General features: G+C 40.1%; 3 protein-coding genes across 8 annotated transcripts; 1 reads left to right on the top strand and 2 right to left on the bottom strand.

Annotated features, from left to right (window-relative positions):
* Positions 1-9,178: 9,178 nt before the first annotated feature.
* LOC121982473 (ER lumen protein-retaining receptor erd-2.2-like) lies at positions 9,179-11,817 on the bottom strand. Of its 2 annotated transcripts, none has more exons than XM_042535557.1 (6): positions 11,554-11,817; positions 10,781-11,007; positions 10,098-10,238; positions 9,948-10,028; positions 9,465-9,589; positions 9,179-9,362 (listed from the first exon to the last, which is right to left on the bottom strand). In XM_042535557.1, exons 1-6 carry the CDS (start codon positions 11,774-11,776, stop codon positions 9,314-9,316), a joined length of 846 nt encoding a protein of 281 aa, XP_042391491.1. In that variant the 5' UTR covers positions 11,777-11,817; the 3' UTR covers positions 9,179-9,313. The 2 variants fall into 2 exon arrangements, with proteins under 2 accessions (XP_042391491.1, XP_042391492.1); XM_042535558.1 differs by having other exon boundaries at positions 10,808-11,007.
* A 545-nt stretch (positions 11,818-12,362) lies between these two features.
* On the bottom strand, positions 12,363-20,642 carry LOC121982470. 4 transcript variants are annotated; one of them, XM_042535552.1, is made up of 5 exons: positions 16,417-16,511; positions 16,082-16,306; positions 14,334-15,183; positions 13,372-13,591; positions 12,363-12,662 (listed from the first exon to the last, which is right to left on the bottom strand). In XM_042535552.1, the coding sequence occupies exons 3-4, from the start codon at positions 15,176-15,178 to the stop codon at positions 13,417-13,419; spliced, it is 1,020 nt and encodes a 339-aa protein (XP_042391486.1). In that variant the 5' UTR covers positions 15,179-15,183; positions 16,082-16,306; positions 16,417-16,511; the 3' UTR covers positions 12,363-12,662; positions 13,372-13,416. The 4 variants fall into 4 exon arrangements, with proteins under 4 accessions (XP_042391486.1, XP_042391484.1, XP_042391485.1 ...); XM_042535550.1 differs by lacking the exons at positions 16,082-16,306; positions 16,417-16,511 and adding an exon at positions 20,419-20,642; XM_042535551.1 differs by lacking the exon at positions 16,082-16,306 and having other exon boundaries at positions 16,417-16,545.
* LOC121982472 (putative HVA22-like protein g) lies at positions 17,481-20,030 on the top strand. Of its 2 annotated transcripts, XM_042535555.1 has the most exons (7): positions 17,609-17,748; positions 17,965-18,014; positions 18,098-18,196; positions 18,266-18,322; positions 18,399-18,462; positions 18,705-18,917; positions 19,585-20,017. In XM_042535555.1, exons 2-7 carry the CDS (start codon positions 17,983-17,985, stop codon positions 19,903-19,905), a joined length of 786 nt encoding a protein of 261 aa, XP_042391489.1. In that variant the 5' UTR covers positions 17,609-17,748; positions 17,965-17,982; the 3' UTR covers positions 19,906-20,017. The 2 variants fall into 2 exon arrangements, with proteins under 2 accessions (XP_042391488.1, XP_042391489.1); XM_042535554.1 differs by lacking the exon at positions 17,965-18,014 and having other exon boundaries at positions 17,481-17,748; positions 18,124-18,196; positions 19,585-20,030.
* Positions 20,643-22,802: the final 2,160 nt, after the last annotated feature.

Raw genomic sequence — 22,802 nt, 5'->3', positions numbered from 1 at the left:
AGATTTAAAAACACTTCTTCGCACCCTGCCGTTCGGCGTTGCTTTACTTTGTTAAATTTTGCAAACCCTCCTTCACTCCTCGCCGTTCGGCTCAAATGGATTGTGTACTAAGCGTTTTGTGAAATTTCTCTAAGTATAATTTATTCCTTTCCCGATCGTCGGTGTAACTAATCTCTGAGACGTCCGAATGCTCATTCCAACATAGGTCGGACAACTATATCTAGCGAGGCGTCTCTGCTTTAGTCACTACTCGACCTGTTACTTTAACTTTTGGGCTCCATGGAGGCTGCTCGGCTTTATTCATCATCAGCTTGGTTTTAGAGTCGTCGCTTGATTGTTATTTGTAATAGACACGAGTTTATAGCCGTCGCTCGACTGTTGACGAAGACTAGAATTTTATAGTCACCGCTCGACTGTTGATGAAGACGAGGATTTATAGTCGTCGCTCGACTGTTGACGAAGACAAGAGTTTATAGTCGCCGCTCAACTGTTGACGAAGATAAGGGTTTATAGTCGTCGCTCAACTGTTGACGAAGAATAGGGTTTATAGTCGTCGCTCGACTTTTAACTTGGGCGAATGACACAAGAGTCTAGAACACTTGAGATTTTTATTCATTGTCTTCATACATCCACAAGACATACACTTACACAAGTACATCCGGATTTAACCACGCACCTCTCACCCAGCCCTATAGGGCTAGAGATGGTTCGCGCTCCAGGGTCGCTCGAGCTTTCTCCCGTCCTCGTCCTGCAGGTAGTAGGCTCGAGCGGAGCTTCTGAATAATTTCAAAAGGACCTCCCCATGGGGCTTCCAGCTTGATGATGTCACCAACCGATTTTATTCTTTTCCACACCAGTTTGCCGACCTGGAATGACCTTGGGATCACCCTCCAATTGTAATTTTGCTTCATTCGCTGCCTGTACGTCATGAACCAGACGACGGTCTTATCTCGGGCTCCATCTACCAAATCGAGCTCCATGAGTCTCTACTCGACGTTCCCCTTGTCATAGAGCTGCACCCGATCGAGCTCTATTCCGACTTCCACTGAAACCACCGCTTCACCGCCATACACCAGATGGAACGGTGTGACGTCGATCGCCTCTCTTGGTGTAGTGCGATAAGCCCACAGTATGCTAGGGAGCTCATCAACCCAACGTGGTCGAGCCGAGACTGTAACCCTAAAGTTGGTGACCTCCGTCTGGTCGTTGCTTTGGGGGTAGGCCACCGAGGTGAAAGCTTGCACAATGTCATAGCATTCGCACCACTCCCTGAGCCTCTGTCCTGCAAACTGTCGTCCATTGTCTGAGACGAACCGGTAAGGGATGTCGAACTGGCACAAGATGCTCTGTCATGTAAACTTGATGACCATGTGTTCGGTTATCTTAGCTAGTAGCTCCGCCTCCACCCACTTTGAAAAATAATCTACTGCGACAAGTAGAAATTTGCACTGACCGATTGCTATTGGAAATGGACCAACAATATCCATGCCTCATTGGTCAAACGAACAAGATACCATGGATGTCTTCATCTCCTCGGTCGGTTGGTGCAAGATGTTGTGATATTTTTGACACGATAGACAGGTGACCACTATCCGAGCGGCATCATCTTGCAATGTAGGCTAAAAAAATCCCGCCAATAAGATCTTTCGGGCCAGCGATTTGCCGCTCGAATAACTTCTGCAGGAGCCTTGATGTACTTCTTAAAGGATGTATTCCGCATCTTCCGATCCGACACACTTGAGCAGCGGCCTTGAGAAAGCTTTTTTATATAGTTGGTCCCCGATCAGAGTGAACCATCCGACCCTCTTTTTAAACAGGCAGGCTTCTTCCTAGTTAGCCAGAATGCTACCCAATCGAAGATACTCTATCAATGTAGTCCTCCAATTGCTCGAAAAGATTATTCTGTCGATCCTGTCGATGTGTGCCATCAGTGAGACCTGATCAATCGACTGTTCTATCACGATCGTCGACAATGAACTGACTAACTTAGCCAACTCATCTGCGGCCTAGTTGTCTAATCGAGGAATCTTATGGATAACCACTTCTTGAAAACTGACTTTCAGCTTCTCAAAAGCTTCAACATATAGCTTGAGTCATGCGTTGCTTATCTCAAAGGTGTCCAATAGTTGTTGTGCGGCTAACTGAGAATCCGAGTGGATAAGGACCTTTACAACTTCGACATGCCGAGTCGCCTGCAAGCTGACTATCAAGGTCTCGTACTCAACTTCATTATTTGTAGCTCGATAATCTAGCCGCACGGACGATTGCATCCTGTCCTCCTATGGCAAAATCAAGAGAATACCGATCTCGCTACTTTGCCGAGTGGACGATCCGTTTACATATATTTTCCAAGTCGCATCCGACTCGGCGTTCTGGACCTCAGTGACAAAATCAGCTAAGACATAGGCCTTGCTCGTCGTCCGGGGCTGATATTATAAGTCAAACTCGCTCGGCTTGGTTGTCTATTTGATCAGCTGTCCGGATGTCTCTGGCTTAAGGACTCTTCCCAAGGTGTTGTTCGTCATCACGACGATCAGATGTGATAGAAAGTACGGACGGAGTATCCGAGCAGCGAGTACTAGCGCGTAAGTCAATTTTTCAAGACTAGTATAGCGAGACTCTACATATTTTAATATATGACTCAGAAAATATACAAGTTGTTGCTCAGAGCGATTCTGGCGCACTAACGCCGAGCCAATCACATACTTGGTGGATGACAAGTAAATCCATAGCAGCTCGCCAGCGATGGACTTGGCCAACACAAGCAAGGAGGTAAGGTACTTCTTGAGCTCTTCCAGTGCCTTATCGCATTCCGCGTCCCACTGGAACTTAGTCGCTCGGCATAGTATCTTGAAGAACGGACGACTCCGATCGGATGATTTGGAGATGAATCTTGATAGTGCAATAATTCGTCCAGTCAGTCATTGGACCTCCTTCAAGTTGCGGGGCGGGGATATGTCTTGCAGTACCTTCACCTTGCTTGGATTCGCCTCGATTCCCCATTCAGTGACGATGTATCCGAGGAAGCGATCGTTCTTTGCTCCGAACATGTACTTGTTCGGATTCAGCTTTATTTCATATGCCCTCAAAGTTCGGAAAGTTTCTTCGATGTTTGCACAAAGGTCAATAGCTCGGAGGGATTTTATTAATATGTCATCAACATATACCTCCATATTGCGTCTGATGTGCCTTTGGAATACCTTGTTCATTAGTCTCTGGTAGGTGGCGCCGACATTCTTCAATCCGAAAGGCATAACGTTGTAATAGTACATCCCGTCGGTCATGATGAAGTTGACCTTCTCTTGATCCTCTCGGACGAGCGGCACTTAATGGTAACCTTGGTATGCGTCGAGCATGTAGATCAGCTCGCAACCCACCGTGGGGTCCACTATCTGGTCTATCCTGGGTATGGGATAGAAGTCCATCGGGCAAGCCTTGTTCAGATCGTAAAAATCGATGCAGACTCGCCATTTGTTTCCCGGCTTGGAGACCAGCAAGACGTTGGCAAGCCAGCTCAGAAATTAAATGTCGCGAATGTGCCAAGCTTCCGATAGTTTTTCTATCTTCGCCCGGATGATCTGGTTCTGCTCTGCACTGAAGTCCCTCTTCCGCTGCTTTACCGGTCGAGCGTCCGATCGGACGTGAAGCTCGTACTGAGCTACACTTTGTAAGATGCCCAAGAGCTCGTGGGTCGACCAAGCGAACACATCGTGATTTCGCCTAAGGCAGGTAACCAGCTTTGCCTTCTTCTCCTCTGTCAAGTCAGTGGCGTTGAAAGTGATGGCTTCCGACTGGATAAGATGGATCTAGATTTCCTCCTTTTCCTTATAGACCAGTACGGGAGGCTCTTCCCTGATAACGTTTACTTCCATGCATGGGATATTCCTCGTGGCTCTTGCTTCGAACTTAACCATCTGACGTAGCATCGTCGAGCGGTCAGCTGATCACCTTTAACTTCGTCCACCTTGTTGTCCATCGAAAACTTGATCTTCTGGCAAAAATGGACACCACTGTTCGAAACTTGTTAAGGGTCGATCGACCCAATATAACATTGCAAACAGACGACGCGTCCACCATAATAAAGTTTGTGGTTTTTGTCCTCTTGAGCGGCTCCTCTCCGAGCGATATGGCAAGCCGAACTTGGCCGATCGACAATACTTCATTGCCTGTGAACCCGTAAAGTGTGGTCGCCATTGGCTGCAATTCGCTTCAGTCAATTTGCAGCTGATCGAACGCCTTCTTGAATTTAATATTCACAGAACTTTTTGTATTAACAAAGGTTCAGTAAATAGTATAATTAGATATTACCGCTCGGATGATCAAGACGTTGTCGTGAGGGATCTCTACTCCCTCCAAGTCTTGGGGAAATTGATCTCAAGCCCCTTGGCATTCTCCTTGCTGCATCCAACAGCATGTATTTCTAGACGTCAAGCGTGTGACTTCCTTGCTCGGTTTGAATCACCGTCGGTCGGCCCACAGGCGATCATTCCAATCTCTCCCCGAGTGGCATTGCTCCTGTTTTCTTCCTCTCAAGCCGAAGGTATGTTCCATTCAGCGGAAGCTCGAACCGGACTAGTGTTGTTCCTCAGCTGAGGCTGATGATGGCGTGGTTCGGTCGTTGTTCTTTCTTCATCCCTTGGCTCGGTTGATCGGCGCCTATGGCATCGATCATCCGATCAGGAGATGGTGATCGACAGCGATATCCCCGTGTAGCCGGTCTACTCGCAATTGGTGTCAGGTCGTAACAATCGTGCGTGTTGTGTGTCATCGACTGGTGTTACGCAACTGCAAGTGTATGACTTCGTCGTCAGTAATATATAAGATTTGTCGAATCCACAAGGATTGTTGATTAAGCACTAGAGATGTCACAAAGTGAGTTATCTAGACGGTCGAAAGTTGACTTTGGTGCTTGCAAACTAACGAGAGTGATTTAAGAGAGAAGGAGAAGTTTAAGAAGAAGAAAGAGGAGAGAGAGAATTGACCTTTGAAGGAATTGAGCTTCGGAAAAGGGACTCTAGGATTTCGATTTCATTATAATACTAGAAGATACTACATGGATTGCTTAGTTTCTATCCTCTATGTCCATATGCTCTTACATGAAGTTAAATTGGTCGGTATCCCTAAGTATCACGTAGAGACGATTCCTGTGAAATCCTGTAACGGTTAACCCCCCTGTCACGAGGGTACCTCGGTAGATCACTGGGATACACATCTAGTAAATAACAATAAGGATAAGGCTAGAGGTTTAGTACGATTACCTACTTCCTTATGGAGGAATTGCCTCTCCTTTCAAGGGAATGTCCTAGACGTCCGTGAACGGGTTACCCTTGCTAGGGCCCCTTGGTTATACGATCTAAAGCACTCTCTCTACGAGAACAGCAGTTCCTAAGGGATTGTTTCTCCTTTTAAGGGAATGTCTTAAACGTCCGGAAAGGGTTACCCCTGTTAGTAGGGTACCTTGGTCAATACGCTCTAAGGCATCCCCTTGCGGGATCAACAATCCTCCACATAAATCAATCAAAGCATAGAAATATAGGCATGTCACATTCACAACTCATCAAGCATGAACAAGGCATTAACAAGTCATTGAATAGAAATATAGCGAATCTACATAGTTCTGCATCTCCATCATATTACAAATACTTCCTAATCCTAGAAGAGGATGTCTACTCCATTGTGGGGGAAGAACAAACCCAAAACATAAAGAAGAACATACTTACAACCCTTGATATGAGAAGAAAGGGAAGAAGCGATGCTTGCCGAGATTTCCGATGTCTTGGGGATGCCTCCTTGCTCTGGAGATGGACGGAACGTCAAGGGACGACGGTGGATGAAGCTCTAGGGTTTCCCCCGAAGGAGAAAACCCTTTCCCAAGGAGAGGGATGAAGTCCCCGAACCCAAGATGCCAAGAATAGGGTTCTTGACCCTTTTATACCTCCTCCAAGCCGCCCAGGAAAATCAGGATTACGGGGCGTTCGGTAAACCGAGTTTTTCACCCATTAAACCAGGTTTTCTCGTAATCTACCCTAAACCAAAGTTGTAGCTCTTGAAATTATCTTCAATCTGATACTTGGATCGAGCCCTGGCTCCAACCGAGCCGAAAGTTATGGCGATTCGAAATTTGGTCTGCGGTATGGCCGGAGGTCCAGTTGAACCTGCGGTTGGGAGGCACGGTCGTGCCATTTAGCATGGGTAGACAATGCTTTCTCTCTGTTGGATTTAAAGCAAAGTTGTAGATCTTGAAGTCAACTACGTTTCAGTATAAAGAACGCTCCGAAACTCCAACGGAGAGCAAAGTTATGGTCAAATTACGAACGGTCTGCAATCTGCCCAGAATTCAGCACAGCCCTGTTTTAGTGTGGCACGACCCGTGTTCTTCGTCACACGGCTGTGTGGGATCCACACGGCTCCCTCTCGGATCGAGTCACACGGCCGTGCGAGGTCGCACAGCCATGGCCTTCTACTACTCTGCCAAGGTCACACGACCGTGATCTTCTCTGCCTCTGGAATGTTGGCACGACCGTGTGTTGCTTGGCCACGGAATGATTAGCACGGTCGTTCCATTCGACACAGTCGTGGCCTTCCTTCTCTCGAGATCATTGGCACGACCAAAGCACAATAATTGCAACACGGTCGTGTGGCCTACACGGCCCAAGCTCCTGTGTGCGTTTTAGCTCCATTTTCGCTCCAAATAGCGTCCTATCAATCAAAACAAACAAAGAGCAGATCTCCGAACAAAATATACTGAAAGTATGACATTACAAAGAAATAGGGTGCAATAAACATAGATTATGCTAATGAAATGCAAGTAGATGTGTGTCAAAGAATGCATAAATGATCATATAATCTACGTACATCAACTGGTGGAAGGAGCAGAACAATAGCGTCCATGACTTGCCTTTGATAGCTTTTGGGCAACCGACTACCACATGCTACACGACATGCATTCTGGGCTCCTGGTGTTGCTTTGCTCCTCCCACTTTGGGCCCCTTGGATGGTTGATTGCTACTCGATGGTCGTCACTCAAGATCTGCTACGGGCTCGGCAGGCGCCTCCTTTTTTTTCGCCACTTAGGCCTCTTTCATGTTTATGTACTCCGTGGCCCTCCTGAGCAGGTGGTCGAAGTCCTTCAGTGGCTTCCGGATGAGTGAACGGAAGAACTCTCATTCGGTAAGCCCTTGAGTGAATGCGTTCACCAATATTTCAGATGAGACTGATGAAATATCCATAGCCACTGATTGAAGCGCTTGATGTAAGCTCTCAATGCCTCCTTGGGCCCTTGCTTCAAAGCGAACAAATTAATGCTCGTCTTCTGGTAACGACGGTTATTGGCGAAGTGATGTAAGAACGCTGCTCGAAAGTCTTTGAAGTTATGGATTGATTTGTTCGACAATCTCCTGAACCAGCTTTGCACCGATTTGGAGATGATCGTGAGGAAGACCCGACACTTCACCCCCTCGGTGTACTAATGAAGTGTGACCGCGTTATCAAATTTGGCCAAGTGGTCGTCCGGATTGATCGTTCCGTTGTACTTCCCGATCGTCAGTAGGGTGTAGTGTTTTGGCATAGGGTCGTCCAAGATTCCCTAAGAGAACTGTTGATTGATTCGCTCGGACGAATCAACATTCCTTGGTGCTTGCCCTTTATGCGCGTCTCGAACAGGCGCATCGTCCGAGAAGGATCCTCATTCCTTATCCGCTCGTCCTAGCTCCTTTGATAGAGTGTGGAACAGTGCTCGATGGAAGGAGATCGGCACATTGGGCGCGTCTCCGCTCTGCTCGATCTCCATATCCAGCTTGATGACCCGCTGCTGAGGTCACGAGCTCCTATACTTGGCGCTCGACCAGCGCCTGTTACTGTTGTTGCTCCATCATTTTTTCCTTTCAAGGTTATATCAGCATATTTAGCTCCTTTGTCAAAGTCACTGTGGTGAATCGTCTAGCGTCATTCATCTTCGTGTCTCGGATGCAAGCTATTTTCTCACAAACGACGTCAATATGATTCCGTCCAAAAATCATGGAGATGACAAGTTAAGGATGTGGCTATTGCGTTGACTAGATATAAACTCCGTTCCGCTCTACGACACAAGAAACGTTAATGCCGAGCCTAGGAAGGGGTCCCCGGCGTTGATCTTCCGACACTCAAGTCAGTCATCGAAAAGAGACAAAAGATGAGACAATAATAGACACAGGCGTGAATAGTGAATAACGCGTACTTCCACTGATATATGGACCCCCTATATATAGTGCCTTGGTAGACGGCGTGCATGCTTCTCGAGGCGTGGGCACATTCGCCAATTGATTGTGAGCATGTTCTCCAATTTGTCCTATGAAAGAACCTGTCAGAAAAGTGCCTCTAACACCATACCTTAATATGGTATACATATTTCTGACAAGACAGTAGAAACTTTCGTCGTACGATCCACCTGTTGACCATGTCACATGTCAGTGGCACTATCTCCCAAAAGAATATTGAGAGATACGACAATGATCCTGTTGTTCGACCGAGCAGGGTGACTGATCGACTAGGACTCCTCCAATCGATCGACCTTTGTTGTTCTTTCTTATGGTGACTGGGTATAGTAGCTTGTTATCACCCAACTAAACTAACGCTCTGATCGTCCCAACGGTCCTCTGCTCCGTGACAAACGCCTCAAGGTCTTGGATGTACGAGCATTCTATTTGGACCAGTCGTTTGTTGGTTGGAAGCTTTATGCTCGATAGGCCACTGTCGTAAAGCTCCGCTCGGTCCCCTTTTGGTGAGTCCATTGGTCCTTTGACGTTGACCTCCTTGACTTGCACCTCCACATTGACTGCTATCTCTATCTTTTGACCCACACTTAATAAATCCCTTTTTATTATCTCATCAATACTGATATGGGATGCGATATTCTTTTGATAATAAATGTAAAAAAGACAATTCCAATTAAAAGGGATGCTCTTTCGAATTTTGCCCATTTTACTTTGTTATCACTCCAAAATCATCAAAAACAAATCTGGTTGCTTCCTTGGGGAGATCATTGGAAGAATTAATCGAAAACTCTAAAGAACATCTTAATGATTTCAAAATGAAACTTACACTTCTTGCGAATGTTCTTAGGATAACTAGTTCTTAAGCTGCCTCTCTTGAATGAATGTCCAAACAGAGAAGATGATCTAAGTAAACATGCCAAGAAAAATGAAAAGACAAGAAATCCTTTTTAATTTAACAAGATATAGTTAATAATCATCCATAGCTGGTAAACAGTTAGACTTGAACAAAGAAATTCAGACAAAATTAAACTCACTCGAAGTCGTATGTGCAAGAGATCAGGCTACACCACACCAGAAGGAAGCCGAAGCACCAGTTGCCCACCGATGAGACTGCAAGCGAAGTGAAAAAAACAAAAGGTAAAATAAAAATTGCAAGACAAGTGAAAAAAAGGAGAAGTAAAACAGACTGATAAGAAATAGTTCGTCGATTACCTCTTTACATAGTAATAACAGAAATCAGCTAAGATGAAAGTTTGAACAATTTCGGCAAGGAGCACCATGGATGGCCACAAGCCATACCCTAAAGCTGTCAATAATCTTCCACGGGTATCGAGGACCTACGAAATTGATTCACCAACTTTAGAACATTCATTGTCTAAATCCAGGTGAAGCAAGTTTTGGAGGAAGACCTGGTTTTTTACTTGATCATTGTTCTTGCTGAACTAGATAAACAAAAAAAACCCGTTTGATCTGATTCTTAATTACCAACTACGAAATATAGTCGAATACAGTAATGTGAATAAAAAAAAGAAATCAATATCAAAAGGAACGATATTCCTACCTTGTCAGTCAAACCAGGTTAAACACAAATTGGTGATACATAAGTCTAAACAAGTTGAATAAATAAATAAAAATCAAGATGCAAAATATGAACAAGATTAATATTGAACAACCAAGTCTCGAACTAAACCAGACCTGGAGCACCCAGTGAGCACAACTCAGAAATCTCGCGATGCCTAGAGCGAAAACATAGTGAGCTGTGAAAGGTTCTACAATCTGAAAAGTACTAGAAGAATTAGAGATTTTTGTTCCATAAAAACAGAGACCTGGCAATTTAGGTTCTACCTTTGCATTCTGCATCAATCGTAACTGGGGCAGCACTGAAACAGCTTCCAAGTAAACGCAGAATGCCCAGCAAATCCGATTGAATATATTATGTGATGTAGACGGATGAATGACAAGAGCTAATAAAGCACAAGGCACGACCTAATCAGAGAAATAAAGGCAATGTTTGTCAGATATTGTAATAAAAATGTAAGCTATTTTTGACCAGCAGGGAAACAAGTCTCAAGAGCCTTTAGACAATCATAGATGCCTTAGAGCAAAGAGATGAACTTTCAAACAAAACTCTGAAATTCCTCAACTCCAATCATTAGTTTGCTGCATTTAACAACACTACTTGTACAAGTTTATCTAGGCAATCACCATTCAAATTAGACTTATTGGTTCAAACCTATTAAACCAATGTTTATCCCAAAATAAGTATACACAACACATTAAGTCACTTTTAATTGCAACAGTGACTAAACATGCCATCCGAACACATTTACATATGTGTGACCAAGCAAGCAAATAACACATTTACATACGATAACATACCGAAATAGTTTGATCTGCTGGATGAATCTTTATCGCCTAATAATGCTAATTAGTGCAGTTTTGAACAAAATGACATTTTTCACCATACAACTATGAAAGTGTTCATATACTAGAATAAAGCATTATATGTTTCACTGAATTAGGAAGACCTCCATAATGTAGATCAGGTATCTCACGACATAATATACAGCAAAATTGTCCTTGTCCACCATGTAACTTGTCCTCAATTTAAACCGAATCATGTAAATGACCCAAAATGTAGTAGCAAGCGTTGCAGTATCTAGTATTGTGTGTATATCATATTCCATCACGAAGCTGCAATAGAGTCGAGCAGCTAAAAACAAGGCTGTTAAGTCTTGAGACTTCAGTGAAAGTCCTGCATATTAAGAAAGTATAAATAAAAGAAATCGACAAATTAAAACATCAAAACAATAGTAATTATTCACCCTATACGTTACTAATAAGAAGGTCAATTCAATCAAATACCTAAAAATGAATGTTGGCAAAAACTATAAAGATTAGTAGTTCTGTTCTCAGAAAATGCTTAAACGAAAAAGTGAGCGTGTTCCAGACTCCTAATAGATGCTCCAGCGATAGTGTATATCAATCCTGTTGAGTGGGGGAAAAAGTGCTTCTTGCCTAAAGATAAAAGAGATCGATAATCAGAGGATTCAAGGCATGCTTTTTAATGGCAAGTTAAGAATTTCTTTCTAGTCATAGTGTATCGGGAATTTCCTACTTAAATTAGCCTTCAAATCACTACATGCACAAAAGATCAAGCGGGCAGCTGAGAAATTTCTAGACTATATTTCGAATACACGAAGACCAATTGCTCAAATCGAGAGAAGATCAAAACAAAGCAAAACCAAAACTGAAAAAGAGAAGACAAGTTAGAAAATAAATGTAGAAAAGAGGCAGGCACCAGCACAAGTTCTCTCCTTGGTGAGCTTATAGATTAGGACAGAGATTCCAACCGCATGCACGGCTTCAGCCGCCACGAAGAGGTTGTCATGGTCGTAGACGATGAAGCGAAGGAAGACCAGGGCCGCGATGCCGGCTACCACGCTGAGAAACGCCTTGACCTTGGACGGCTGCCGCTTCACCCATGTCACCGCCGCATGGATCGGCCGCTTTGCCACCCTCATCGCCAACGACGCCGCTCCGATTAGTTCTCGCTAATCGAAGAAAAGAGGGCTAAAGGGGGACCTTTCCCCCAATTTATAGGCGAAGAAATTTCATCTTAGACCTCAAATTTTATCAAGTTTTCACTCGACAGCCATAATTTTTAAAATACCATTTTACCCCTTCAAATTCAATTTCAACCATAAGAATGGTTTGATAATATTGTCAACAATAAAAAAACGGTTAGCCAGTTTGACATAACACCAGCTCAAGTCAAGCATGACATATAAGAGAGTTGAACTCAACACAAACTCAATTCATCTCCAAGAGTATGTTGATTGTAGTAAAAAATAAAATCTGTCATTCAAGTAGTCCCATAGTCATATGTAAGACTACATTGATGAACAAAGGATTTAAAACATGTTTGTATTTTCCATTGTTTTACCTTCTTACTATACAAATATAATCTACCATCAACTTATCGAAATGAGATTAATGAACACGGAGCATTCTAACTTCAAAGGACCTATATGCATCTAGTGTGAAAAAATGAGCACATGATTCGCCAAGAGAGATGCATATAAACACCATCGGTGTGCATCGAGAAGCTAAAGATCAAGCGAATAGCGATATCGCTTCAACACGCACATTGCTACTAGTTCAAAGGTGACAAGCAATGAATCATTGAGCATTCATATTTTCCACACTTGAAAGAGATTGAATTTGGAGTGTGGTAACAGGATTAATGCATTCAGCAATTCATCTAATTCCGGGAAGTGATCCTTTTTCATTTGGATCGATCGAAAAACTTGGGCTGACAACGACGACAAAAAAGAATGGAGCGTTGTGCTTGGATCGAATGCCTCGTCTTTTATTATTGCCTGTGAAGCTCTTCTTTCAGTGATCCATCTGCAAAACCAAACGACCACATGAATGATTACGGGTGTTGTATTTTCTTTTAGTAAACTTGCGCAAAACAACAGGCATTTATCGACACAAGACATGCATATTCATAATCAGTATACTCCAAAAAATATAGTTTAATAATTTTTCAATAAATAAAAAATGAGAACAGAAACAACCTCATCAGTTTTTCACCTTGATCAGCAAAAGACAACCAATATACTTAGACAAGGTATGGCGTGCCAATTAGGGGTGTTTAGGGAATAAAGTGTCGCAACAAACTTCAACCGTAACCCTTGAGAGGAACAAAACAATCAAACCTTTATCCCAGTAAGTGGGATCGGTCATATGAATTCTCTTATGTCAGCTTGATCCCCTACAATATCATCATCTAAATTTAAATAAATTTATCCTATTTATTATTGCTAATTAAGTTTTCTTTGATCTCACTCTTCTTTTATTAATGTGTGAAAGAGGAAGCACAATGTAATCAACTTCCCCTAAAAAATAAAAAAGAAAAACGAATTTGATTCATTTGACTTTGATAAAACTCTAAATCTGGATATAATGAGTTTTCTTTTGTGAAAGTCAAGCCCTTTAATATGTCTGTTAAATAGGGAAACTCCAACAAAAATCTAACAATCCTTGAACAAAATGTCAAAGGTTTCAAGAGAAAAAGAATTAAAAAAGGGAAATCGTAAGAGAAGAAACTCACTGCCGTGAAGGTGGCTTAGGTTTCATGCTGTGAGTATACGACAAACTAAGTGTGAGGACTCCTCAGAGCCATGAACTTGCACTGTTCGTTCATGGCCAGCAATTGGGCCTCCTTCTTGTCTACAAGAGTGATTAATCTTGCATTCTCTTCAATGAGCTTTTGCACTTCAGCCTCCTTTTGGACTTTCTCATTCTCCAAGTGAGAATTTTCTGCACTTAGCCTGTATACCAAACAAAAGAAATGTTACTAGATTTAAATTCCAAAATCAGAATGTACAAACAGAAGAAATATTCATATAGATCTTCTAATCTAATTCTATTCAAAGAATAGTTACAGCACTCTAGCCCCCCGAAAAGAACTCTTCTTTAACATCAATCACATCAAAATGAAGGCAGAAAATGTGTCTGATAATAAAAATGCCTGAGTTCTTGTAATTACAATCATTAAAGATCAAAAATATCCAATGATCCAGCAATTATCATGAAAATAATAGCTGGCAAGAAAAAGAAAAACAAAGAAGTTTGGAACACATTCATGGGTACAGACATCAAATAGATTGACAATGTGAGCCATTATGATCAACATGTAATTATCTTGCACCATAAATTAGATTAATTACTTGCCATCAATTGTCTTAAATTTATAAGATACAAATCTTAAGCACATATGCTGCAAGAGTAGCTAGCCATCAGAGTCATAAGCATGGAGCAAGCTATAAAGAATCTAAGCACTCATTTGTGTCAAAAATTAGCCTAACACACTATTATTTAACTGTAAGGAATGGGACATAATTGTTAAGTGAAACCATTGAAAAAACACATCTAATTTTGTTTTTATCCGGATGATTACATATATGCTTCCTCCTGCCTAAAGTAGAAGATGCGAAAAGGTAGATGGAATGAGTAGCACAACAATGAAAAAACTAAATAATAAAGTAGGCTCAAGTGAATATTATGCTGTGCCTGTCAAAAAGTTCCTCGACGGAGTGAAATTGCTGCTCTGTTGAAAGGAGAGCTACTCTAACACTTATAAGACTTCTGGCAAATGATCTCAATCTGTCAAAATTCTGCTTCACCTGCTGAAGCTCCTGCTTATTCTCTTCTGCTTGTTGTCTCTGTCTTGCTGTTTCTTCAACCATATCCTCAACCTTCTGTTGCATTTCACTTAGAATACTATTTGCACTGTATGCAAAATGCTCCATCTCTTCAACCCTTGCTGACATAATCTCAATCTGAAGGGTTTTCTTTCTATTTTCTTCTAATCCCAACTTCATTAGTTCTTTCTGATTAGCAGCATCAGTTTCTGCCATAATTACTCTCTTAACAAGAAATTCCATAACATCAGTTATAGTACCAACTGAACTCAGCATCTCATCAATGTATGCTCGATTAGAGACATCAGCACATCCAGGATATCTTGGAGAATTTGTCAGCTGTACTTCTCCGTCTATATCTTCATAAGAGCACATGTCAACAGCCTTAGACCAATTGGATAAAGGCACACCATGTTTGTCGACAAAACCTATGCCCTCTTGAAGTCTGATACCACAAGATGTATGAGCTAACTGAGGAATTGTCATGATTCTAGCTTTAGATTTCAAGTAGGTAAACAAAGTTGCAGTAGTTTTAACTCTGCGCAGAAGGAGTTCTAATTCCTCGGAGTTATCCGCAGAGTTTTCTGTAACTGCCACCTCTTTTAGTTGGTCAACTTCAGATTGGTTCAACTCAGAGTCCTTCCATATGGTTCTAGTATGACCGTCCTGACACCTTAGCACCAAAAAATCATCTTGCTGCTTTCCATTCTCCATAATCTCTGTATTTATGAATGTAAGGAAAAATTCTTTAGCTGAACAGGGGCAAATAATTATGATGAACGTGTCCGCTAATAAAACTAACTAACTAAGCTAGCCAAAAGAATTAATCTGATCTGAAGTCAATGACTAGAGGCTTTTTGCAGAAAGTCAACACAAAAAGTTCTTGGATTTCACATAAAATTGCAACTTGGAAATTTTCCAATACTTGCTAAACAAGTGCTACTAATGTCCTAGTGAATCTTAGTAACCCAAAGTTTGGATGGATGCAATCACTAAATTGAACATTTCTTGAGAGAGAAATAGAATCAGATCCAAGAAAGTTATAATACTTGAAGGCGAAGCTACTGGATTAGTTTCAACTCTGAATCTTATTCCTATAGAATCAACTTCTATGGAGGAATCAAATAAGTCCGCATGATTGAATCATGGTATGAGCCCAACAAATAAGGTCTTGCAAAAATCTCTTCTTCATAATCTCCATTTCCTCCATAAGATATTCCACACAGAAACAAAAATTAAGGAAGCCCTAGCATCAGTCAAGTTTACAAACAGGAAGAGAATTAAGTTATCAGATGTAGTGAATTTCACAATGTATCAAAAGGAATATAAAAAAAAAAATCACAATATGTAACTAAATTGACAAACCTGAGGATTATTTACATGAAAATGTACTCATGCAAATGCATGTCATCAGTGCTTCACACAATCAATTCGAGAGCGACAAGCACAAGGCCTAAATACAAGTACCTAAAATCCGAATCACGAAAGGAGAAAAAAAAACAGAATTAAGCCCGCATTTCATCCTTCCCAAGTATCAATCACAATGTTAGTAAGACAACGAACGAAGCCTAATTCTGACATCGTTTCTGAAATTTTCATCACAGTTAAGAAACAAACTGTTTCTAGAGTCTCCATTTGTTCAAGAACGACACCCCTTTTCTTTCGCTTCCGCGCAATCAAAGGATTACTTGGTCAAACCTCCGGGCCTAATCTGATAGATAAGGATAGAATCGGACACAAAGCTCAAGTTTTTTGAAATTTCTAGCACCTAATTACTACACATATATGCCCCGACTGCCATGAATCCCAAAACAACCAATCCATCGCTGCGATCGCAGAATTCTACAAAGAATCCAAACCCTAGTTATCGAAATACCATTTTGCCAACAACAATGACGGGCAAAGGGATCGATTTCACAAGGACTATAACAGACTGTCGATCAAAACGCTACCTTTGCGATGTGAGGGGGAGACGATCGGTGCAGGTTTTCTTTCTTCCCTTCCGTTTCCTCACTTTTGTTGCCCAGCCACAATCAACCAGTGCAATCGCGGCCGCCCAGCCCAGCGGAACAACTCGGGCCGCTCGTTTCTAAGTTTTATTATTTATTTAATATATTCTTTTTACGTATTTAAATAAAACACATAAAACTTCAAAAATCAAAATCAATATACTCAAAAATACACTATGTGATATGAATATTTTGAAACTTAAATAATAATAAAATTTATTCACACGGTTGAGTAAATTATCGATTTATTAATAAACTATTTATATCTCGTTCTATATTTTATATTTATATATAAAAAAACTGAAGTAAAAATAAATATATTTAAAAGATGGAAGACTTTTGCCCCTTCATAATTTGCAATATTATTTAAAAATCACATGTATGTTAATTCTTTAAGCGAACTATCCACTCCATCTGATAGCTGACAACAATATTTTCTAAAACGTTCCCTGAAAACAATATTATTTTTCCACTTTATAAAAGCTTAGAAGATAGTTTGAAAAAACTATAAATTATAGAAGTTGGATAAAATTGAATTCGGCTTTAAAAATATACTTATTGTTACAAACAAAAAAAAAAAAAAATGGAAGCCATCACCATGCTCTACAATTTTATCCGAATATGATGGATAATCTAACACTCAATTTAAATAGAGGAGGATATGATGAAAATTTTTATATCTAATTATATTAAATGGGTATTCAGATAAAAAAAATTTTAGTTCATTTTCGTCTTAGATAAAAAAATTTAGTAAAATGAGAATGGTATGGAATAATAGTATGATGAATAAGATATGGATACTTGAAACTCCGACGAATATGAAAATGGGTATAAAAATTAAATACTTAATAAATATGAGGATAAATATAGATATAGAAATAATAAATAGGGATGAGTACAAAACATATAAAATTCTACCAAATTCTATCTTTCATCATCCCTAGCTCCACCCACTCTTGGAAAATAATTGAAATGTCATGAGGTTTATCCTATTATACATATATTACCTTCCTATGACAAAGGATCGTTAAGATAACAATTTTTAAAAAAAAAAAAATCACGGAGAGCATGACCGGAGCGAAGACGACGGCGAGAAAGGGATCGATCTCTAGAGACGAGGGGGGCGAATTCGAAGGTAGATGAAGTCATCTCTAGATTCAACGCTGATACCTGTGGCGGTCTCCTCATTCTTGGTGGATAAATGTCAACTCATTCGCCCCCAATCCACTTCCCGGTCTTCCCTCGGCATCTCCCTCCCTCGTCGCCGGATCCAAGGTTACATTTTTTTCCCCTCTCCGTTGCTTTCTTCTTGAACCTTGGATCTCTGTTTTGAATGAGAAGTTCCAGTATGTAAATGGGCAACCTTTTTGTCTCTAACGATTTAGTTTTGAGAATCCGGCATTTGGGTATAGAAATGCTTCGTCCTCTCTCTCTCTCTAGGGCTACTAGACTGCAGCCTTCTGGATTAACTTGTGTTTATCTTGTTAATAGGTTCTCGGTGGAGTGATCATGGTAACTTCGTTCATTTTTAGGGTTTTGATGTAAGACACCAAAAAACCTTGTTGCTTTGGACTGGGCAATGTTTACAATATTGAGAAACTGGTGTGTTGATTATACTTCGCAGACTGGTTTTTGGCTATGCTTATCGAGCTTACAAGTGTTACAAGACCATAGAATTGAATAAGCAAGAGATTGGGCAGTTGCGTTTCTGGTGCCAATATTGGTTAGTCAAGCAAAAATCATCTAAATGTGTTCATAAACAAACATGATGAATTATTTGTTCCCTTTTCAGGATTCTAGTTGCATTGTTGACAGCATTGGGAGTATTTGCTGATATATTCTTCTCATGGTGAGCAAGGAATTTTGCTCTTTTTATGATAGTTGCAATATCTACACTACTTATCATTTGCCTTTTCTCCATGTAGGTTACCATTCTATTACGGAGCAAAGCTTGGAGCCTTCCTGTATTTGTGGCATCCCAGGACAAAAGTATGATACTCCTTTCGCAACTTAACTAATTCTAAGCTACTCAATGCTTTCCTAGTTTCTAAGATTTTTGCGGTTCATTTTGTGAAATTTCTTTTTTTTAAACAATTCATTTAACTAGCTTAAGAATAAATAATGATTGAAGTTATGTAAAGTGTGTTTATATTTTCCTATCTAGACTGCTTTTTCTTCATGTCTACCATACAACTTGGTCTAACTAGTATTACAAATCTAAATCATTTTAGGGAGCAACATTTGTCTATGAAACATACCTAGGGCCTTTTATCGCGGAGCATGAGTCTGAGATTGATAGGTTGTTGTTCGAGTTTAGAGCAAGGGCCACAGATAGGGGATTGATAGCTTGGCAGATGGCTGCTAACTACTTGCAGACAAGTGTTTCTGAGATGATGAAATATGCTATTTCATTGATGCCAGCAAAAAAGATGAATTCTACAGAGGTATGGTTGATAGCAAAGTAAAAGAGTTTTTTTACTGTCTTTAATCATATTAGCACTCTGTTTTTAGTTATCCTTGTAGTCGATCCCAAATAAGCAGGGAGAAATATGACTTTTGACGTCGCTATTACCTAAATGCTAATTGTTATGCATTCATGTTTGAATCAATCAGATCTCAAGAGGATCTTATACTAGTGATGTATTTACCTTTAGAATCATGACTTTACTTTTCTCATTCTTTTAACTTCTATGATATTCAACACCTACATAATTGTCTAAAACCAAATTGTATTTCAAAAGAAGAACCCTTGCTAGTGGTGCTAGTGGTGCATTCATCACCTTCTTCATTTTCATTTGATTGTGAACCTATTATGTAAATGTCATGCTCTAAGTTAACCACTTAAATGCTTTTGTTGTACTCCACTTATGCTTGATCTATGATCTGGTTGATACTGTTGTGTTGAAGCAACAGTCTGTAGAACCTATTTCACTTCCTGTAAAATCTGTTTTCCAAGTGAAATATGCAGGTCTTGTGAAACTACCATTTAGATTATAACGAACCAGATGTTTCATAGTATTGCTCTTATAAAGGAAACAAACAATGAACCTGAAGGCCAAAGATTGATATTGTAATAACTGATGGATATCTTCTGACATTGCTCTCCTGCAGCCACAGGAACAGCAGCAAGCTCCTTGGTTAAGTTCTGCAATGCCGTCTGTGTCTGTTCGTCAACCGGCACCATCTCAGCAACCTCGAAAGGAAGCAAGGTTTGAGCCCAATCCTACCAAAAGGCAGGCACGAGAACAGCCAACAAAGGAAGCCATGTCTCTCCTGCCTTCTTCAGCCCAGTCCCAAGAGACAGCTCCTGAAATAGACAGTTCAGAAACTGCTCGCATACCCACTCCAGCCGAGGAACCAATTGGGGATGAGGAATCCGGTTCTGAACCGGTTGAAGACTCAGATCAGCTAGGTGAGGAGACACCGGTCTAGGCAGCAATACATGTAGCAAGCGACAGTTTGAGAAAGCGAGTTGCCATTACTGCAACCAGCCCTGCATAGCTGTGTCTTCCTTGGTAGAAGGATCCAAGATTGTTTTACTCAACAACACATACCAGTTCAAATAATACCATGCCAAATTATGGATTTGTCAGAGGTATATAATTGAGATCAGTGTGTGCAACTGCTCACCCTGCTTAATAGTTCCTTAAGTGGTTTGTTTTTGTTATCCATCTAAAGGTTTTGGTGCTGGGTTGGAGGTCATTGTTTCACTTTTCTTTTTTCTTTTTCCTAACAATACAATGCATATTGCATCATTCTCGATCATAATTCTTCACTTTGAATCTCGGAAGATTTGTTTGGTTCTAGGTTTCATCACTAGAGCCGATTTGTTATGGCAAATTTGACAAAAAGGTGGCATTTTTGAACTGAGAGTTGAGAGGATTACAGAATATCTTGTTCAAAAGGGAAGTTCAAGAAAAACCCCTAACTTGGTTTAGGACGAACCTTTGAACATGGCGGAAGGGGACAGAGGGGCGGAGTCGAGCTGGTAGAGGCCGAGCGCAGCGCCGACGAACCGGAAGAGGATCCACCCGCTGGCGATGACGAAGATTAAGGCGTAGGCGATCTTGTTGACGCATCAACCTGGAATCCATGGCTACTGGTTCGCTTCACTGCTTTTGCTGCCATTTTCGTGCTCGGTGAAGCACGATATCTTATCCGACCTTGCGTGATTACTTTGACAGTTTTGCCCTCGCCGATCCACGTAATTGCAATAAAGCTATTAATGATGTGGCTCAAGTGAAGAAAAAAAATAATTAAATCATTTTTTAAAAAAAATAGTATTTAACACACGAAATAATTCAACTTTGGCTTGTTTTCAAAATTGTCTCTGAAGTATAAATTTACATGATTTAAAAATAATTAAATCATTTAAAAAAATAGTATTCGACAAAAAATTTATCTTCGAATCTGATCGGATGATCCCTCCCATCGTTTGCTCAAGAATTTATCCTCATTGTATTATTAGTGGGTTCCACCAGATCTGAAACAATCTCGATGGGTAAAATTCTCCGTGTTAATTTAGGGACTGATTGACCGGCAATTCAAATCCTCTGTCCTCATAGTTTTCTATCCCCGTGTCCCCTGTCGATCGGACGGATCAGATTATATTTCAAGATATCATGATATCTTTAAGATGTTTGTAATATCCTCGTGATATGCAAAATATCTTTGAGATTTAATCTAGTCCGTCCGATCGACAAGGGGACACAGAGACAGAAAAATTTGAGGATAGAGGATTCGAACTCGATTGACCAGGGCATTTTTTGTCACAAGAGTGTTGTAAATAAATTTTTATTAAATCCTGATAATTTTTTTTTAATATTATTTTTATATCACATAAATTATATCTATACGTAAATTTATTATTGGATATATTATACAAGTTAAATAATTTTTATAAACTCAGTGATGAATAAATAAATGAAAAGATAAAATAAGATTTCTAAATAATTAAGAGAGTTAATAATATAATAAATTGAAGGTAGAAGAATAGTTTCACGATAATAATTTAACTAAAACATATTGAAAATTTAGGGGAAGAATAATTCTATATTAAAAAATTTTAATGTAAATGAGTTAATTCATATTGATTCATACCATCAACGACCAATTTATTTGAGACCCAACCCTTAATTGGCTCGTCTAAAGGTGGGTCATTTACGGATCAGATTCATTGAACCAAGTCGTTTACGGAAATCAGCCCGTTGATCCAATTTAAGTCCTGGGCTGAATTGGATTTGGACCGGTGGCAGGTCTACTTGCGACTTGCTAAAAAGGAAAGTTTTGTACATTTTCTGCATTTAAATCGTGTGATTGTTTTCATATTCTTCTGTTATCGAGTTTAATTTGATTTAAAATTTTATATATATATATATATATATATATATATATATATATATATATATATATATATATATATATATATATATATATATATATATATATATTAGTTATTAATTTGATCAATAATATTTTAAAAATATTCAAATCAACTTAAAATTATTAGGGCATGTTTAGTTCAAAGATATCGCATATTACCGCCAAAGTTATCCATCTATGATAATTGTGTTTGGTTCGAGATTTTTTTCTCGATTCTGAAACGTTAGCCAATGTCGTCAATCTTGGCATCGAACTTGGAATCAGAAAATCATCGACCATTCAAGGTTTTTCTCGATTACAAAGGTTGAGCAATTTTTTCCCGAAATTACCCTTGTAAGGATCAGAACCGTCAAGTGAGTTTGGTGGTGTCGGATCGACAACAGGACGGTATGGAGGTGGTAGCAAGTATATTGCCGCGAAACTTCGTGTAGCGCCTAGAGGAGCGGTGGGCGGAGGTGGCAGTAGTGGCCATCAGGCAGTGTTGGATAAACAACGGGATGGGCAAAGGTGGCAGCAGCACAACATTCCTTCTTGTGTGCAAATTGCCACGAAACTTCATGTGGTGACCGAAGGTGGCAGCAGCAGCAGTGGTCAGTAGAGGGTGGGTGGTGGGCAGCGACGGACAACAACGGTAGTAGCGATAGCTCAACGGTCAGAGGTGGTAGTAGTGGGCAGCAGGCGGCGACAAAGGAAGATGAAGATGGTATTTTTTTTTTTTTTTTTAACTTAGGTATTTGATTAAAATTTTAGTTAATTAAATCAATCACTCCTAGTTCTGGATATAGTTGGAATAAATTAAATAAACATATTCTAAAACCTAATAGAATCATCTAAAATATTCTAAAATAATATATATATATATATATATATGTATATCTAATTTTATTTATTTATTTATATATCACTAATAATAATAATAATATTATGATCATTAAACCAAGAATAAT

This window comes from Zingiber officinale, chromosome 5A (assembly GCF_018446385.1).
Source record: "Zingiber officinale cultivar Zhangliang chromosome 5A, Zo_v1.1, whole genome shotgun sequence".
Taxonomy (NCBI): Eukaryota; Viridiplantae; Streptophyta; class Magnoliopsida; order Zingiberales; family Zingiberaceae; genus Zingiber; species Zingiber officinale.
Note: the sequence above shows the minus strand (reverse complement) of the source record. Positions and strands in the feature narration are given on the sequence as shown.